This window comes from Sinocyclocheilus grahami, unplaced genomic scaffold (genome assembly GCF_001515645.1).
Source record: "Sinocyclocheilus grahami isolate Dianchi unplaced genomic scaffold, SAMN03320097.WGS_v1.1 scaffold678.1, whole genome shotgun sequence".
NCBI lineage: Eukaryota > Metazoa > Chordata > Actinopteri > Cypriniformes > Cyprinidae > Sinocyclocheilus > Sinocyclocheilus grahami.
The window spans coordinates 249,977-266,916 of NW_015505857.1; the positions used below are offsets into that span (position 1 = coordinate 249,977).

A 16,940-nucleotide genomic window follows, 5' to 3' on the forward strand; every position below is an offset into this window, starting at 1 on the left:
AAATGCACACCATGGAGAACAGTGAGAATAAAAACAAAACATCTGCACAGATCACGATAATGAGACTTCTGGAGGAAAAGATTGTCGATATTCAAGAAACATTGTAGGCTGAATATACAGTAATTTATAAATATAATTAATATAACATTATGCTAAATACATATGTGACCCTGCAGCACAAAAGCAGTGTTAAGTCGCTGGGGGATATTTGTAGCAATAGCCAACAATACATTGTATGGGTCACAATTATACATTTCTCTTTTATGACAAAAATCATTAGGATATTAAGTAAAGATCATGTTCCATGAAGATATTTTGTGAATCTCCTACCGTAAATATATCAAAACTTAATGTTTGATTAGTAATATGCATTGCTAAGAACTTCATTTGAACAACTTTAAAGATGATTTCAGGAGATTCCAGATTTTCAAATAGTTGTATCTCAGCCAAATATTGTCCTATCCTAACAAACCATACATCAATGGAAAGCTTATTTATTCAGCTTCAGATGATGTATACATCTCAATTTTGAAAAATTGACCCTTATGACTGGTTTTGTGCTCCAGGTTCACAGTTGAGCTGATTCAGTCACATAGGTCACGTGCATATGAAGGCTCTTACGCTAGATACTGCGCAGTGAAGGTGACCGTCTGGTTGACGGCGCTCTCGTGAGGCCAGTCCCACCGCAGCACGTAACGAGTGTTGAGTGAGTCCATGCTGACGTTATCAGGACACCTCAGATCTGCAAACCCTGTCAGACACACACATGCATTTACACCTCCATATGAGCACACAAACACTCACTTCTCCAGTCTGATATCTGCACTGAGTTACAGGCCAATACAATGTTCAACCTGAATGCAAGCGTTTTCACATCTGAGAACACATCTGCACGCAACTGGTGCAATTGACCTATCGGTAAGCCCCTCCCCTCGAACGCAGATGAGCCAATGGCAGTCGAGTATCAGTTGCATGGGGAGCTGAACTCGGACATCTGTAGGTTTCAGCGGCATAGAGAAACACTGGAAGATCCGAAGCTTGCATCAGTTTAATAGTGTTTATGCTACAGAAATGGAGAAACGATGTGCCTGGGGTACTTGTAACAGTGATTCCAGGCATCCTGAGAGAACAGGCAATTGGATTTATTTTATTATATTTCCTAAACCCAAACAAAATGGAGCAAAATGTCCCATAGCATTCACCCCCAATCCCAATGAAGACACAAACGTTCATTTTCTGGTTGTCATACTCTCATTAAGTTACACTTTTCATCTGCTCAAGCAGAACGTTAATGTCATCTTGTGCTTCAGCAAGCTATCTCTGGCTTAACGTTAAAGTTAGTGAGTCCACACAAACCTAAATAGCGGACTGTTCTCACGTCTTGTACAGTGTAGGGCAAAAACACATAAACGAAGGTCTACATATCACTGTCTCTTCATATTGGTTAAATGTAAAGTAATTTAATCGTACCCTGCGATACATGAACAGTGTTGATCCGGGATGTTGTTATCTGCGATCGTGACGAACGTAACATGAGGCTTCTCCCGCTTGCATTGTGATCTGTAAACCCTCGCTTTCAAATTAATACCCACAATATTTGTTTTTAAATCTTTTATATATCCTTCCATGGCATATTCAAGTCCCACTTGAATGGTGGTCCTTCTGTGTCCAAAATTTATCCAAAAGATATAGGGACAAGCTTTTCACACTGACCGCTCTCATTGTGAGACAGTGAGCAGCTCCGCCTGCTTGTCCGAGGTAGCAACAGTAACTAAGGGGGGCGGGGCTTACCGATAGATCAATTCTACACTGCACAAAACGAATCATGGCTCAGGTACATGTGCAGCGTAAGTGTCGCTCACAGAGTGTTTGCAGGGTTGAGCACTATATCCAACACAGGCATGTCTGTTGAGCCATCAGTGCAATCGGCCAATCAGAATCATCGAGTTTCGATGGCATTCTCATTCCATCTTACCTGCAAGCACAGCGCTGCTTTGATTACTGCGGTTACCGGGGAAACCACTATATTCTGCCGCTCCAACAGCGCCACCTGCTGGCAGAGAATCAAGGTGCATTTTCAATAAGCCCGTCTGCTGTTCTTGTTCAGACCAGTGCAGTTGTAAATGTAAAATAAGTTCATGTGCCTTCTAAAAGTCTAAACAATTAAGACAGTAAGATATATGCTTATGCTTTAATTTAATGTAATAATTTATACATTTCACTCATCTCTTTTCTTAAAAATGGTTTAAAGGCTGAAATGTGATGTTTATCATTTTATAAGACTTTTCGTTTTTGTGAAAACCTGTATCTGAACTGTAAATCATGCTTTTTACAGTCATTTTATGGTTTAAAGGGATAGTTCATCTTCAGTTGCTGGTCTCCATTGACTTCCAAAGTATGGAAAAACAAACAAAAGAAAACCACTTTGCAAGTCATTGGGGACTGATACCATAGACCGTGACCTGCTCCGCACATACAAGCTTTAGTTTTATTTGTGCAGGTCTTAAAGACATGGAGATATTTTTGTTGCATTATTCCAAATAAATAGATTATGATCCACAAATAAAGGTTAAAGAGATTAACAAGAAATAATCATATTCACAAATAAACAGAATGAGATCCACAAGTAAATATCAGAGTTTCACAAACATGAATTAACTTCACAAATAAATAAAATGAGATTTGCAAATAGAAAACATTCACAACTATATTATATACTACAAACACAGGTTGCCTGGCATTTATTTGTGACTAGCGTCCTGTGCATTTGTGGGTTCTGAAACATTTCTAGCGTCGCTGATGATCCACAAATGCGTGACTCCACCCACCGTCTGCTCAAGCCAATCAGATAACAGTCACCTTCGCTGACCAATCGCAGCACATTCTACAATCAGGTGTTTTGCTTTACAATCAGGGCGGTCTCGTCCTGAAATAACATCGTTCATTTGCATTGGGTCAAACAGGAAATATAAGGGCCATAAAAAATTGGTGCAGTAAAATTAGATTTCGTTGGACCATTAGACTGTGTATCAAGCCAAGCCACAGTGTTATATTTTATGAGCCTTTGCAGGCCGGGAAACCTCCCACTCATCCAGGCCATCCTATACAGCAGGGGTGTCCAAACTCGGTCCAGGAGGGCCACTGCCCGGATGAGTTTAGCTCCAGCTTTCCTCAACACACCTGCCTGCAGGTGTCTAGTATGCCTCGTAAGGTCTTGGTTAGCTGGGTCAGGTGTGTTTGATTAGGGCTGGAGCTGAACTCTCCTGGACAGTGGGCCTCCAGGACTGAGTTTGGACACTCCTGCTATACACCCACAACAGTTTTTCAAACTACAGACAGCCCTATTATTTGTATGGATATACAGTAATTTATAAATATAATTAATATAACATTATGCTAAATACATATGTGACCCTGCAGCACAAAAGCAGTGTTAAGTCGCTGGGGGATATTTGTAGCAATAGCCAACAATACATTGTATGGGTCACAATTATACATTTCTCTTTTATGACAAAAATCATTAGGATATTAAGTAAAGATCATGTTCCATGAAGATATTTTGTGAATCTCCTACCGTAAATATATCAAAACTTAATGTTTGATTAGTAATATGCATTGCTAAGAACTTCATTTGAACAACTTTAAAGATGATTTCAGGAGATTCCAGATTTTCAAATAGTTGTATCTCAGCCAAATATTGTCCTATCCTAACAAACCATACATCAATGGAAAGCTTATTTATTCAGCTTCAGATGATGTATACATCTCAATTTTGAAAAATTGACCCTTATGACTGGTTTTGTGCTCCAGGTTCACAGTTGAGCTGATTCAGTCACATAGGTCACGTGCATATGAAGGCTCTTACGCTAGATACTGCGCAGTGAAGGTGACCGTCTGGTTGACGGCGCTCTCGTGAGGCCAGTCCCACCGCAGCACGTAACGAGTGTTGAGTGAGTCCATGCTGACGTTATCAGGACACCTCAGATCTGCAAACCCTGTCAGACACACACATGCATTTACACCTCCATATGAGCACACAAACACTCACTTCTCCAGTCTGATATCTGCACTGAGTTACAGGCCAATACAATGTTCAACCTGAATGCAAGCGTTTTCACATCTGAGAACACATCTGCACGCAACTGGTGCAATTGACCTATCGGTAAGCCCCTCCCCTCGAACGCAGATGAGCCAATGGCAGTCGAGTATCAGTTGCATGGGGAGCTGAACTCGGACATCTGTAGGTTTCAGCGGCATAGAGAAACACTGGAAGATCCGAAGCTTGCATCAGTTTAATAGTGTTTATGCTACAGAAATGGAGAAACGATGTGCCTGGGGTACTTGTAACAGTGATTCCAGGCATCCTGAGAGAACAGGCAATTGGATTTATTTTATTATATTTCCTAAACCCAAACAAAATGGAGCAAAATGTCCCATAGCATTCACCCCCAATCCCAATGAAGACACAAACGTTCATTTTCTGGTTGTCATACTCTCATTAAGTTACACTTTTCATCTGCTCAAGCAGAACGTTAATGTCATCTTGTGCTTCAGCAAGCTATCTCTGGCTTAACGTTAAAGTTAGTGAGTCCACACAAACCTAAATAGCGGACTGTTCTCACGTCTTGTACAGTGTAGGGCAAAAACACATAAACGAAGGTCTACATATCACTGTCTCTTCATATTGGTTAAATGTAAAGTAATTTAATCGTACCCTGCGATACATGAACAGTGTTGATCCGGGATGTTGTTATCTGCGATCGTGACGAACGTAACATGAGGCTTCTCCCGCTTGCATTGTGATCTGTAAACCCTCGCTTTCAAATTAATACCCACAATATTTGTTTTTAAATCTTTTATATATCCTTCCATGGCATATTCAAGTCCCACTTGAATGGTGGTCCTTCTGTGTCCAAAATTTATCCAAAAGATATAGGGACAAGCTTTTCACACTGACCGCTCTCATTGTGAGACAGTGAGCAGCTCCGCCTGCTTGTCCGAGGTAGCAACAGTAACTAAGGGGGGCGGGGCTTACCGATAGATCAATTCTACACTGCACAAAACGAATCATGGCTCAGGTACATGTGCAGCGTAAGTGTCGCTCACAGAGTGTTTGCAGGGTTGAGCACTATATCCAACACAGGCATGTCTGTTGAGCCATCAGTGCAATCGGCCAATCAGAATCATCGAGTTTCGATGGCATTCTCATTCCATCTTACCTGCAAGCACAGCGCTGCTTTGATTACTGCGGTTACCGGGGAAACCACTATATTCTGCCGCTCCAACAGCGCCACCTGCTGGCAGAGAATCAAGGTGCATTTTCAATAAGCCCGTCTGCTGTTCTTGTTCAGACCAGTGCAGTTGTAAATGTAAAATAAGTTCATGTGCCTTCTAAAAGTCTAAACAATTAAGACAGTAAGATATATGCTTATGCTTTAATTTAATGTAATAATTTATACATTTCACTCATCTCTTTTCTTAAAAATGGTTTAAAGGCTGAAATGTGATGTTTATCATTTTATAAGACTTTTCGTTTTTGTGAAAACCTGTATCTGAACTGTAAATCATGCTTTTTACAGTCATTTTATGGTTTAAAGGGATAGTTCACCTTCAGTTGCTGGTCTCCATTGACTTCCAAAGTATGGAAAAACAAACAAAAGAAAACCACTTTGCAAGTCAATGGGGACTGATACCATAGACCGTGACCTGCTCCGCACATACAAGCTTTAGTTTTATTTGTGCAGGTCTTAAAGACATGGAGATATTTTTGTTGCATTATTCCAAATAAATAGATTATGATCCACAAATAAAGGTTAAAGAGATTAACAAGAAATAATCATATTCACAAAAAAACAGAATGAGATCCACAAGTAAATATCAGAGTTTCACAAACATGAATTAACTTCACAAATAAATAAAATGAGATTTGCAAATAGAAAACATTCACAACTATATTATATACTACAAACACAGGTTGCCTGGCATTTATTTGTGACTAGCGTCCTGTGCATTTGTGGGTTCTGAAACATTTCTAGCGTCGCTGATGATCCACAAATGCGTGACTCCACCCACCGTCTGCTCAAGCCAATCAGATAACAGTCACCTTCGCTGACCAATCGCAGCACATTCTACAATCAGGTGTTTTGCTTTACAATCAGGGCGGTCTCGTCCTGAAATAACATCGTTCATTTGCATTGGGTCAAATAGGAAATATAAGGGCCATAAAAAATTGGTGCAGTAAAATTAGATTTCGTTGGACCATTAGACTGTGTATCAAGCCAAGCCACAGTGTTATATTTTATGAGCCTTTGCAGGCCGGGAAACCTCCCACTCATCCAGGCCATCCTATACAGCAGGGGTGTCCAAACTCGGTCCAGGAGGGCCACTGCCCGGATGAGTTTAGCTCCAGCTTTCCTCAACACACCTGCCTGCAGGTGTCTAGTATGCCTCGTAAGGTCTTGGTTAGCTGGGTCAGGTGTGTTTGATTAGGGCTGGAGCTGAACTCTCCTGGACAGTGGGCCTCCAGGACTGAGTTTGGACACTCCTGCTATACACCCACAACAGTTTTTCAAACTACAGACAGCCCTATTATTTGTATGGCCATCACATAAAAAAAAAGTCTAAATCCTTGCAAAATAATTAAAGCTTCTCTCTTGAACAGCACCTTCACTTCCCTTTTCTGTTTCTTCATTTTCTCACTTCTGTTTATGTGTGTACTTTATTATTATTATTATAATTTTGGCTATTTTTCTAGTACCCATCACTTCTTTACCAGCGGGTCTACTGTTATGAACAGAACGGTCTCCACCTCATTGCAAAAATCACTTTAATACCCAAGACTAACAAACCTATATTTCATACAAATATTTTACAATACATTTTCTAAAGTACTTAAACGTCAAAATTAGTACAATATATTTTTTGAAAAATAATAATGCAATAAGGTGTTCCGTGTTGTCTCATATTTTTGTGGTGTAGTGCTCTTGCTCCCTCCTTTACTATAAATGGATGTGAACATCTGTCTGCTAAACGTATTACTGCAGCTTTACAATAGATGACAATGATGTCCCATGGCATGAAAATGTCACTTTATGAGGTTTTTTAACATTAATAGTCTCATATTTTTGTGGTGTAGTGCTCTTGCTCCCTCCTTTACTATAAATGGATGTGAACATCTGTCTGCTAAACGTATTACTGCAGCTTTACAATAGATGACAATGATGTCCTTTAACACACAGTATGCTGACTGAGGATAATAATGGGATGCTACTGCAGTTTAATACTTGACTAAATTATTTAGCGCGGATCAAACGTGAGCAGAATCGCAGCAAACCCATTCCTATCTATCATATGTTGCTGCCTCATTACTGTGCTACACATTTACAGAAATGTCTTTTCATTTTATAATATATAAATATATTTACTTGTTTCCGTGAACGTATTTTACAACAACACAAAGATCAGTGTGTAACAGTTCACCAGATTTAGCCCTACACTCACTCACTTTTATTTGTTCCCCACTAACTGTTGTTTTCCCACTAAGTTTAGATTTTATAAAATTATTGTGCACTAAGGATTTTTCTAGAGAACCTTTTGTTGCTGAATTATCTGCTAACTTAGTTTATAATAGTATTTTTGTCACAGATTATGATGATATATTATTTTCATTTGTTATTTTTCTATATAATAAAGTTGTCAGTATTTAGTAGATTGTGTTTAACACACAAGAGAGTGATGATCAGGTCAACACACAGAGCTACAGATATTCCAGTGTGTAACAGTTCACCAGATTTAGCCCTACACTCACTCACTTTTATTTGTTCCCCACTAACTGTTTTTTTCCCACTAAGTTTAGATTTTATAAAATTATTGTGGACTAAGGATTTTTCTAGAGAACCTTTTGTTGCTGAATTATCTGCTAACTTAGTTTATAATAGTATTTTTGTCACAGATTATGATGATATATTATTTTCATTTGTTATTTTTCTATGTAATAAAGTTGTCAGTATTTAGTAGATTGTGTTTAACACACAAGAGAGTGATGATCAGGTCAACACACAGAGCTACAGATATTCTACACTGTGCTGGTATCGGATCAGTATCGGTATCACCCGGTACTCAGGATATTAGGTATCGGATCGGTTCAGTCCTGAGAAAATGGTATCGGTGCATCCCTAGGTCATTTGGGCCCATATGTGATATTATGCGTGTTATTATGCCCAATATCTGTCCCTGCGATTGTGCTTTGAAAGGCCGAATAAGCATTGTGCCATTGTGCGGTGTCTACTCTGCTGGCTGTCCCCTCAATACCCCTGGGCTTGAGTACTGTCCATCTGACGAAGTTCAAAGGACAATTAAAAAATTTGGTAACAGTAAAAAGTAGGGATGCAAGATATTATCGGAACGTTATCGGAATCAGCCGATAATGGCTTAAAATGTAAACATCGGCCCGATATGAAAAATGATGCCGATATGCCTTGCCGATAAGATGAATAGCTCACATGTGCTCAGGGTGTGCTAGTGCTAAGATCACGCAGTGTGGTGATTCTTGAAGAGAACCTTTGCCTGAATGGTGATTAGATTCACAGCATTTAATCTGAGAAAACAAGTACAGAACGAAGCGTCCGGTGTGCGATAGAGTCAACAGTCACTAGCAGCAGCAGCCTCCCCCGAGTCCTAATGCGGTAAACACGTCTATTTACTTTTAAGCTGAAGCTGTAGCTCACATAGATAAAAATCACAAACATGATATTTGTAAATGAATTTTATATATACAGATTTATTCATTAATGTGTTTTATATATATATATATATATATATATATACACACACACACATACATACAGTATATATTTAAATGAATAATGAGAACTTAAATACTAGGAGCTCTAAAACTCTAAAAGTATTTATACAAGTCTTTTGCTTTAGACCATCTACAAATGTTGAATATTCAAATAAAATGCTAAGGTTACCACTGCATCTGTCTGGTGTGGTTTCCAATCTAAATATAAATACACATCGGCTATCAGCCAAAATGAGTGGAAAAATATCGGCATGGGTAATGTTCTCTGCTCGTTGTGCATCACAGCTCCGAGTCCGTGCTAATGCTGACTTGATGCTAGGTTGAGTCTGAGAGCTGGGTGCACCGCCGCCGACATTAACCAGGGACGGATGCACTTTGAGTGGTACATTATTTGAGTCGTGGCCGTGTTGTACTTATACACGGCATCGCAATGTTTGCAGTGAACTATTTCGCTTTTTAAATCAAAATGGTCCCACGCCACACTTCGCCGTGACCTCTTCATGATTATTCTTTTGAAATCAAAACGGAAGATCACAGATAACAGAGTATGGTGTCAAATATTGCACCCTGGTGGTAAAATGTTTAATTGCTGCCACACAGTGAAATTCATTTAATTGCGTCAAGACTCACACTACGCAACCTGCATTAGATTAAGAAAAATGCATTAGATTAATCGATAACAAATTAACGTGATCGACGAAATTCTTAACGATCAATTATCGATCGTCGATTAATCATGCCCATCCCTACTGCAAACATATTATGGTATTTTTATGCTTTAGTAGAGTCAAAAACGTACATACAGCACCTTTGAGGCAGTGGACGCTGTGAAATGGGTTGATATATAATATATATAGTGCTGAAGCGAGTGTGCAGTAATCTTTTGCCTCTATAAGACTTTCTTCTCTAACTTGCATCTCAAAAAGCTGTGTTTTTGCACCAATGCATTGTTCAAGGATCAGTGTAATATACCTGTATAAAACTTGCGGCCGATTAAAAAATACTGCTATAGCAAAATTCAACAGATCAATGCACCCTTTATCAAACCGCTTTGTTGACTTTAACGCATCCTTCCAGGCATCTCTGGATCTGTGAATATCAGAAGTGAGTTTATCATCATTCACGGATCCTGGTGGAAAGATAGCTAAAGAAGCCAAACAAGACTTCTTAACCACACAAACAGCACTTAGTCCATAGAATGCAGCTCCTGGTGTGAATAAACGCACTGCCACTGACTAGATACACTTAAAATAACGCAGGCCACGGTTTACATGGCATCACCGGGACCCACACTGCATTATTACACATTATATATAGCAGTTAGTGTATTACTGGCACTAAACTTGATTTGTTCCTCAGATGTTGGGTGAATTGTACACACTACACATCGTCAGCATCTACGATACTTATTGATGCATGTACGGCAGGGTTGCTGGATAGGCAGCAATGGCTGGACATCACAGCGGCGTGATTAGCAGGCTAGCTGCTGTCAACCCAGCACTCGAGGCATTCACTGCATAGCTCATAAACCAGTGCTGTGTGCAATAACGAGAGACGATGGGTACTGTGATGAGGCCGCTAAACTATACTCGCTGGAGGAGACGTCAGCAGAACACCACCATCTTTTGCTGCATATACTGGGACTATAACCACCACCACCACCAGCACCAGCACCACCACAGCAGCAGCACCACCACAGCAGCACCACCACCACAGCAGCAGCAGCAGCAGCAGCAGCAAACACTGGGGCCGTGGCCCTTGGCTGTGTACTGCTGGCAGAATGTGGCCCTGGAGCAGCAGCAGCAGCACCACCAGCAGCACCACAGCAGCAGCAGCAGCAGCACCACCAGCACCACCACAGCAGCAGCAGCAGCAAACACTGGGGCCGTGGCCCTTGGCTGTGTACTGCTGGCAGAATGTGGCCCTGGGTGGAAACGAACTGAGGATGTGTGTGTGTCTGTCTGTCTGTGACGCAGCACAACACTAGCACAGCAGAAGCGCTACAGCTGAAGGGTCAGAGGAGTAACTCACCCGCGCACACTCCAGCCAGAAGCACGAGACACACTCCGAAGCAGCGAGGCGCCTTCATGACTGTGTGACTGTGTGACTGACCTGCAGTCCGCGTCGACAACACAGGAAGCGGAGCGCCAGTCACGCGGAAGTGATGCCACGGGCCTACAGGGCGTGCTGTGACGCAGTAAGCGGGAGGGAGTGCTCTACTATGGAAAGCCATAAGGGCCAAAAACACGTGAATTTTAACGCGTCAACAACACGTATTCAACGTGAAATACACGTGAAGTCCGCGTTCAGATCAGTTTGAGGGGTCAGTGTCATTGGCTGCTGAGGGCTTGGGTCAAACCACTTCTGTGAGCTTAGGGGGGTGTACCATTCATAGACTAGACAACCACCGTTTAACATGCAATAGATCCGCTATCTTTTTCCTTATTTTTCTTTGTATAGCCTGTAGAAATAATATAATTAAATTGCAGTTTTATGAAAAATTAAAAATCTCCACTCATGCTTTTTTGTAAATAAACACATTAGTGGGCATTCTAGCTTTATCAGTGATCAAACTTAAGTTAGCATCTAAGCATTAACATTTGTCTGGGGAAATCGGTTACAATGGAGGTAAGCAATCAATGCAGGTTTAAGATACAGACCATTGCAATCAAAATTTGTCTTTGGAAAACAATCAATATCTCTGTAATCAACAGCTTTGATTGTGCTTACATTTACAGCTATCGCCAGCAGGTGGCACTTATTGAAACCTCTTTTCGTTCAGCGATTCTGCACTCATCAAACAAACAGTAATTAGGTACACAGGTGATGTTATAATGGCGCTTTTCCACTGCGTGGTACGACTCAGCACGGCTCGGCTCGGTTTGTGTTTCTGCTGCAGTTCAGTGCCGCTTTAGAGTGCGCGGGATTATTCACATGTGGTTATAGTTGCGCCGCATCTACTGCCGCGACTCCTAAAAAGTGTTTTAATTCCGCGTCGCCCCCTCAAGCTCTCTGGATCCGCTCCTCTGCTATCAACGAGAGGAACATCTGTTCTTCCGCTACAGACAACAAAACAACCACTTTTTGGTTGTTAAAAAAGGTGTGCTCGTTCAAAACCGTTGCGTTCGATCCTTCGCTGGCTGTGCTGATTTAAATTGGCTCTCCGGCCAATCCGTGATCAGCAGAGTTTACACGTCACGTTTTGGTAACGGAACGGTTCGCTTGGAACCCCAACCGAGGTGGTACTAAAAGAAGTACCAGGTACTGTACCCAGTGGAAAACCCCCCTAAAGTGAACCGTACCGTGCCGTGGAAAAGCGCCATAAGACATAAGTATTTAAGCCTTTCAGGATTAGAATGAGAGCTTGTACGCGGGTCAGGACAACAGAAGTATTCTACTGCTACCACAATTAAAGATCCTCCTATTGCCTTTGTTTTGTTATTGAAGAATGTTGGTAACCAAACTAATTTAGTATTTTTTTTCTATACTATGGAAGTCAATGGGGATCATTGAATCTCCAACTAAGAATCTCCAACGACAACTGGCTGTGCTACATTTGCTACAAGTGCCTGCACTTCAGCATCCGTCCATCTATCGGTGTTCTCCAGACTTGAGAAATAAGTTGACACAATGTTTACAGTATGTTTACACAGAGTTTTAAATCACACTTCAGCGTCCGTCCATCTATCGCTGTTCTCCAGACTTGCGAAATAAGTTGACTCAATGTTTACAGTATGCTTACACAGCTTTTTAAATCATGGCGGGTGAGGGCGTTTTCATACACGTTTGGCCAATCAATGTCTACTTACGTCATGATTAGTACCAGTTGTGCTGGTTAGACCCTGCTCCGGAGTAGCAGCTAATTTGGTTCTCGAAAAAGGCAGTCCGGTACTAAAATCGCTCCCAGTTCCGGCGGTGCGAACACGCCAAAAAGTGGGTGGTTCCACAATTAGTTCTGGTACTATGAAAAGGTTCCTGCGGTGCGAAAGGCCCTAAGTTCAGTGTTTTAAATGGGTTCCAAATTGAAATCAGTGGTTACTAAAGAGACTCTGAAGTTGTTTCAATTTGTACTTCCCTCAGACTAGTCAGCAGCTCAATGTCCGTATATCTTATATATATATAGCTTCATATCCTTTATCTCTTTAAACATACAATGCTTTAATAGTACAATAATATAAGTGCAATAAATTAAACTGTGCAATACTCAGATCTATATTTTCTACTGTATAGTTTCATAAGTAGAGTATACGTACAAGTAATATTAATTTTTAAGATTTCACATATGCTTTTATTTATTTTTTATATGTGAGCAATGGTAGCATGACCCAATTTACACCCTGGGTTCAATAAATTATATCTATTATCTAATTTATTTTCCACAAATGTGGTATATTTTACCAGGTTTCAAATATAAATACTGTCTGTAAAAATAAATAATGTCTATGTTATAAGGCTTATGTTATTATTTATTCACCAAATATTTCACCTAAAAATTAGCACCAAATAAAATCAGTCAACAATCCTTTAACAAAAAATATATATAGTTTTATTTTCACATTGCAATAGAACCAGTCGACAAGAAGCTACTGTTGCAGAATATTAATTACGGTTTGCAGTGCATCAATAGCCGGACTTCTGACAGGTCCTGCAAGAACGTCCACATCCTGCAGTTGTTGCGTCTGTGCCTGGGTTGGACTGAATTGGTTTGCAGGAACTGTTACAACTTCCTACCAATCCACAGCAGCAATCACACCATCTTGAGCAGGGCTGGGTCCAAAAATCCCATGGCAGTGAGTGATGATGTTTGCCTCTAAAGACATCCTTTGACAAACATCTGATTTGGTGTGTGGTGACCAGCAGTGCGCAATCCATGATTGTTCCACTGTTCCCTGAAAACCTCAAAGTCCCGGTTAATCCGTGGAAGGTACACATAACGCAGTGCGCAGATGTGTAGCTCACTGGTACAGTCAATGACTCCATCACTCTCAAGAAAGGAGAAAACTGGTCTCCCCAAAGTCTCTTGATCCTCTGGTTGTGGACACTTCTACTACGGATGGCACTTCCACTTATAGATCCACGATAAATGTTCAGAAACAAACAAACAAACGGTATTGTTTTCTCCTCCGTGGTCACACCTAAATCGAGATGGGACCCCATACCTAACTGTGGCTTGTACAAACTGGTTAACCCTTTAAACCCGAGGTGTCCCACCTTCACGAAAAAATTCAAAATCACATTACTAAGCATTCCCTGAAAGGAATAACACAAAATAGGTACAGCTTAAAGCAAAATTTTAAAGCTTAGAATCTCAACTTTTTAATGAATGTAATTATTTCGATCAACTCTTAACGAGCGCTAAGCAGTCCCTCTAAACTGAAGTGTACCGCGGGCGGGACGCCCCCCCTCCGCAACAATATTACTAATCATATTTGTCAAACAACTGCCTTGATCAACAAAAAATGGATATCATTTGAAAACTCCTAAGTAACTCCAAAGTAGTGCCGAGTTTTTGTACTCTAATGTGTCACAAATATCATACAGCTTGGATAGTCATGTGTCATATGTCATTTGAAAGGCCTCATCGAGTAGACTAAAACAAGCATAATTGTTTGGGGCTTTGAATAAACTGGAGCGAGTTTTTGTACAAGTCACCCCCAGACCCATATGAAAATAATATATTGATGTCACTGTTTTACTTGTAACTTCATAAAACATGATCAGATCGTGGAAAATTATGCACCATTATTTAGAGCAGATTCTCTGATTAAAAAGAGCCCAAAACCACTATAATCTGTCATTTTTATCTAAATATTTTCCTCGTGAATTTATAACACACATAAAACTGCACAGGCAGCATGTAGTTTAGCCAAACAATCTAAGGTAGCTGTCATGTAGCGTTCTCGTGCATAACTTCATGAAACATGCATATATCATAGAAAACGACAGGTCACTATTTGCAGAAAATTCTCCCGATTACAAAGTGCCCAAACTCACCATAATCCATCGTTTAGATCTAAAGATATATGTGTTATAGCTCTCATAAAGCTATAACACACAGAAAAGAATTAGGTCATGTAGCTTAGCAAAAAATCAGCGGTTGCAGTCCTGTGGCGTTTTAGCTCGTAACTTCACCAAACATGCACAGATCTCGAAAAACCACACAGCATTATTTTCAGAAAGTTCTCCCGATTACAAAGTGCCCAAACTCACCATAATCCATCGTTTAGATCTAAAGATATATGTGTTATAGCTCTCATAAAGCTATAACACACAGAAAAGAATTAGGTCATGTAGCTTAGCAAAAAATCAGCGGTTGCAGTCCTGTGGCGTTTTAGCTCGTAACTTCACCAAACATGCACAGATCTCGAAAAACCACACAGCATTATTTTCAGAAAGTTCTCCCGATTACAAAGAGCCCAAACCGTAATTCGTTCATTGGATCTAAATATATTATTTACGATATTATCACACACATAACAATTAAATTGAGAAAAACATAGGTTACGTTTTCACTCATAACTTCATGAAGCATGCATAGATCATGCAAATGTTGTTATTTAGATCTAAAGATATTCTTCATGGAATTATAACACATAAAACTCCAAATGCGCACATGCTGCAATATTCTCATGTGTTTTTACGCTTATCATTTCAGGAAACATGCACCGATTGTGGGGAATGGCCTATCATTATTTACAGCAGATTCTCACGATTGAAATGAGTCCAAAATCAAAACAATCCATTGCGTCTTCGTGTGTAAATAACACCTAAACCCATGAATTGAAGAAATCAGTTGGAGAGCTCTGTTGAACACTTGGCAAGTAGAATGTAAAACCTGTAATGTTTCTGTCTATTGTATCTTTTATATAACCTTTTTTAAAAATAATTAGGTATAATTTTAAAGCTTAGAAATTCAGCTTTCGAATGCATCCAACCATTTTGATCAGCTCCTAACCAGTGCTGCCCAGTTCCTCTAAACCAGCGTGTTACCACCGGCGGGCGCCCCCAGCGAAGACAAAAATAACAAGCATACTTTTCAAAATATCTGCCTTAATCAACACAAAACAGGTCTCATTTGAAAGCTTGGAGTCTGACCTTTACAATGCATGTTAACTTTGATGAACTGCGAGGTAGTGCTGAGCTATGTGCGGATAAATAGAAAAATGTTTGTGTTCTATGTAGTCTAATATGTCAGAAACATCATACAGCTCAGATAGGCATGTGTCATTTGAAGGGTCTCATCGAGTGGAATAAAACAAGTATAATTATATAATATTTGAGGCTTTGACTAAACTTGAGTGAGGCATTACTTCAAATTCAAAACAACAACTTCAAAACTGTAAAGGGCTAAGTGTGCGTTCACACCGCCGCCGTCGAGAGCGCCAAAGTGGCCGGAAGTCCTTACATTTTTGTGTGGACTAACCCTTTAAGTTTGATCGCTGTTAAAGCTAGAATGTCCACTAATGTGTGTATTTACAAAAAGGCATGAGTGGAGAAAACTTTTTTTTCATAAAACTGCAATTTAAATACATTAATTTATTTCTATAGGCTATACAAAAAAGAAAAGAGAAAATAATGAGGCTGAATAGCGGATCTATTGCATGTTAAACGGTGGTTGTCTAGTCTATGAATGGTACACCCCCCTAAGCTCACAGAAGTGGTTTGACCCAAGCCCTCAGCAGCCAATGACACTGACCCCTCAAACTGATCTGAACGCGGACTTCACGTGTATTTCACGTTGAATACGTGTTGTTGACGCGTTAAAATTCACGTGTTTTTGGCCCTTATGGCTTTCCATAGTAGAGCACTCCCTCCCGCTTACTGCGTCACAGCACGCCCTGTAGGCCCGTGGCATCACTTCCGCGTGACTGGCGCTCCGCTTCCTGTGTTGTCGACGCGGACTGCAGGTCAGTCACACAGTCACACAGTCATGAAGGCGCCTCGCTGCTTCGGAGTGTGTCTCGTGCTTCTGGCTGGAGTGTGCGCGGGTGAGTTACTCCTCTGACCCTTCAGCTGTAGCGCTTCTGCTGTGCTAGTGTTGTGCTGCGTCACAGACAGACAGACAGACAGACAGACAGACACACAGACAGACAGACAGACACACAGACAGACAGACACACAGACACACAGACAGACA

The 16,940-nt window shown here is 40.6% G+C and overlaps 1 protein-coding gene across 1 annotated transcript in view; it reads right to left on the reverse strand.

The window, feature by feature from the left end:
• Positions 1 to 2,063, reverse strand: part of LOC107559201 (interferon alpha/beta receptor 1b-like) — a gene marked incomplete at its 5' end in the record, with an annotated part of 21,668 nt that extends 19,605 nt beyond the window's left edge. The window contains 2 exons of the mRNA XM_016242957.1: positions 620 to 751; positions 1,976 to 2,063. Coding sequence (XP_016098443.1) covers positions 620 to 751; positions 1,976 to 2,063 — 220 coding nt within the window. The remainder of the gene's footprint in view (positions 1 to 619; positions 752 to 1,975) is intronic.
• Positions 2,064 to 16,940: the final 14,877 nt, after the last annotated feature.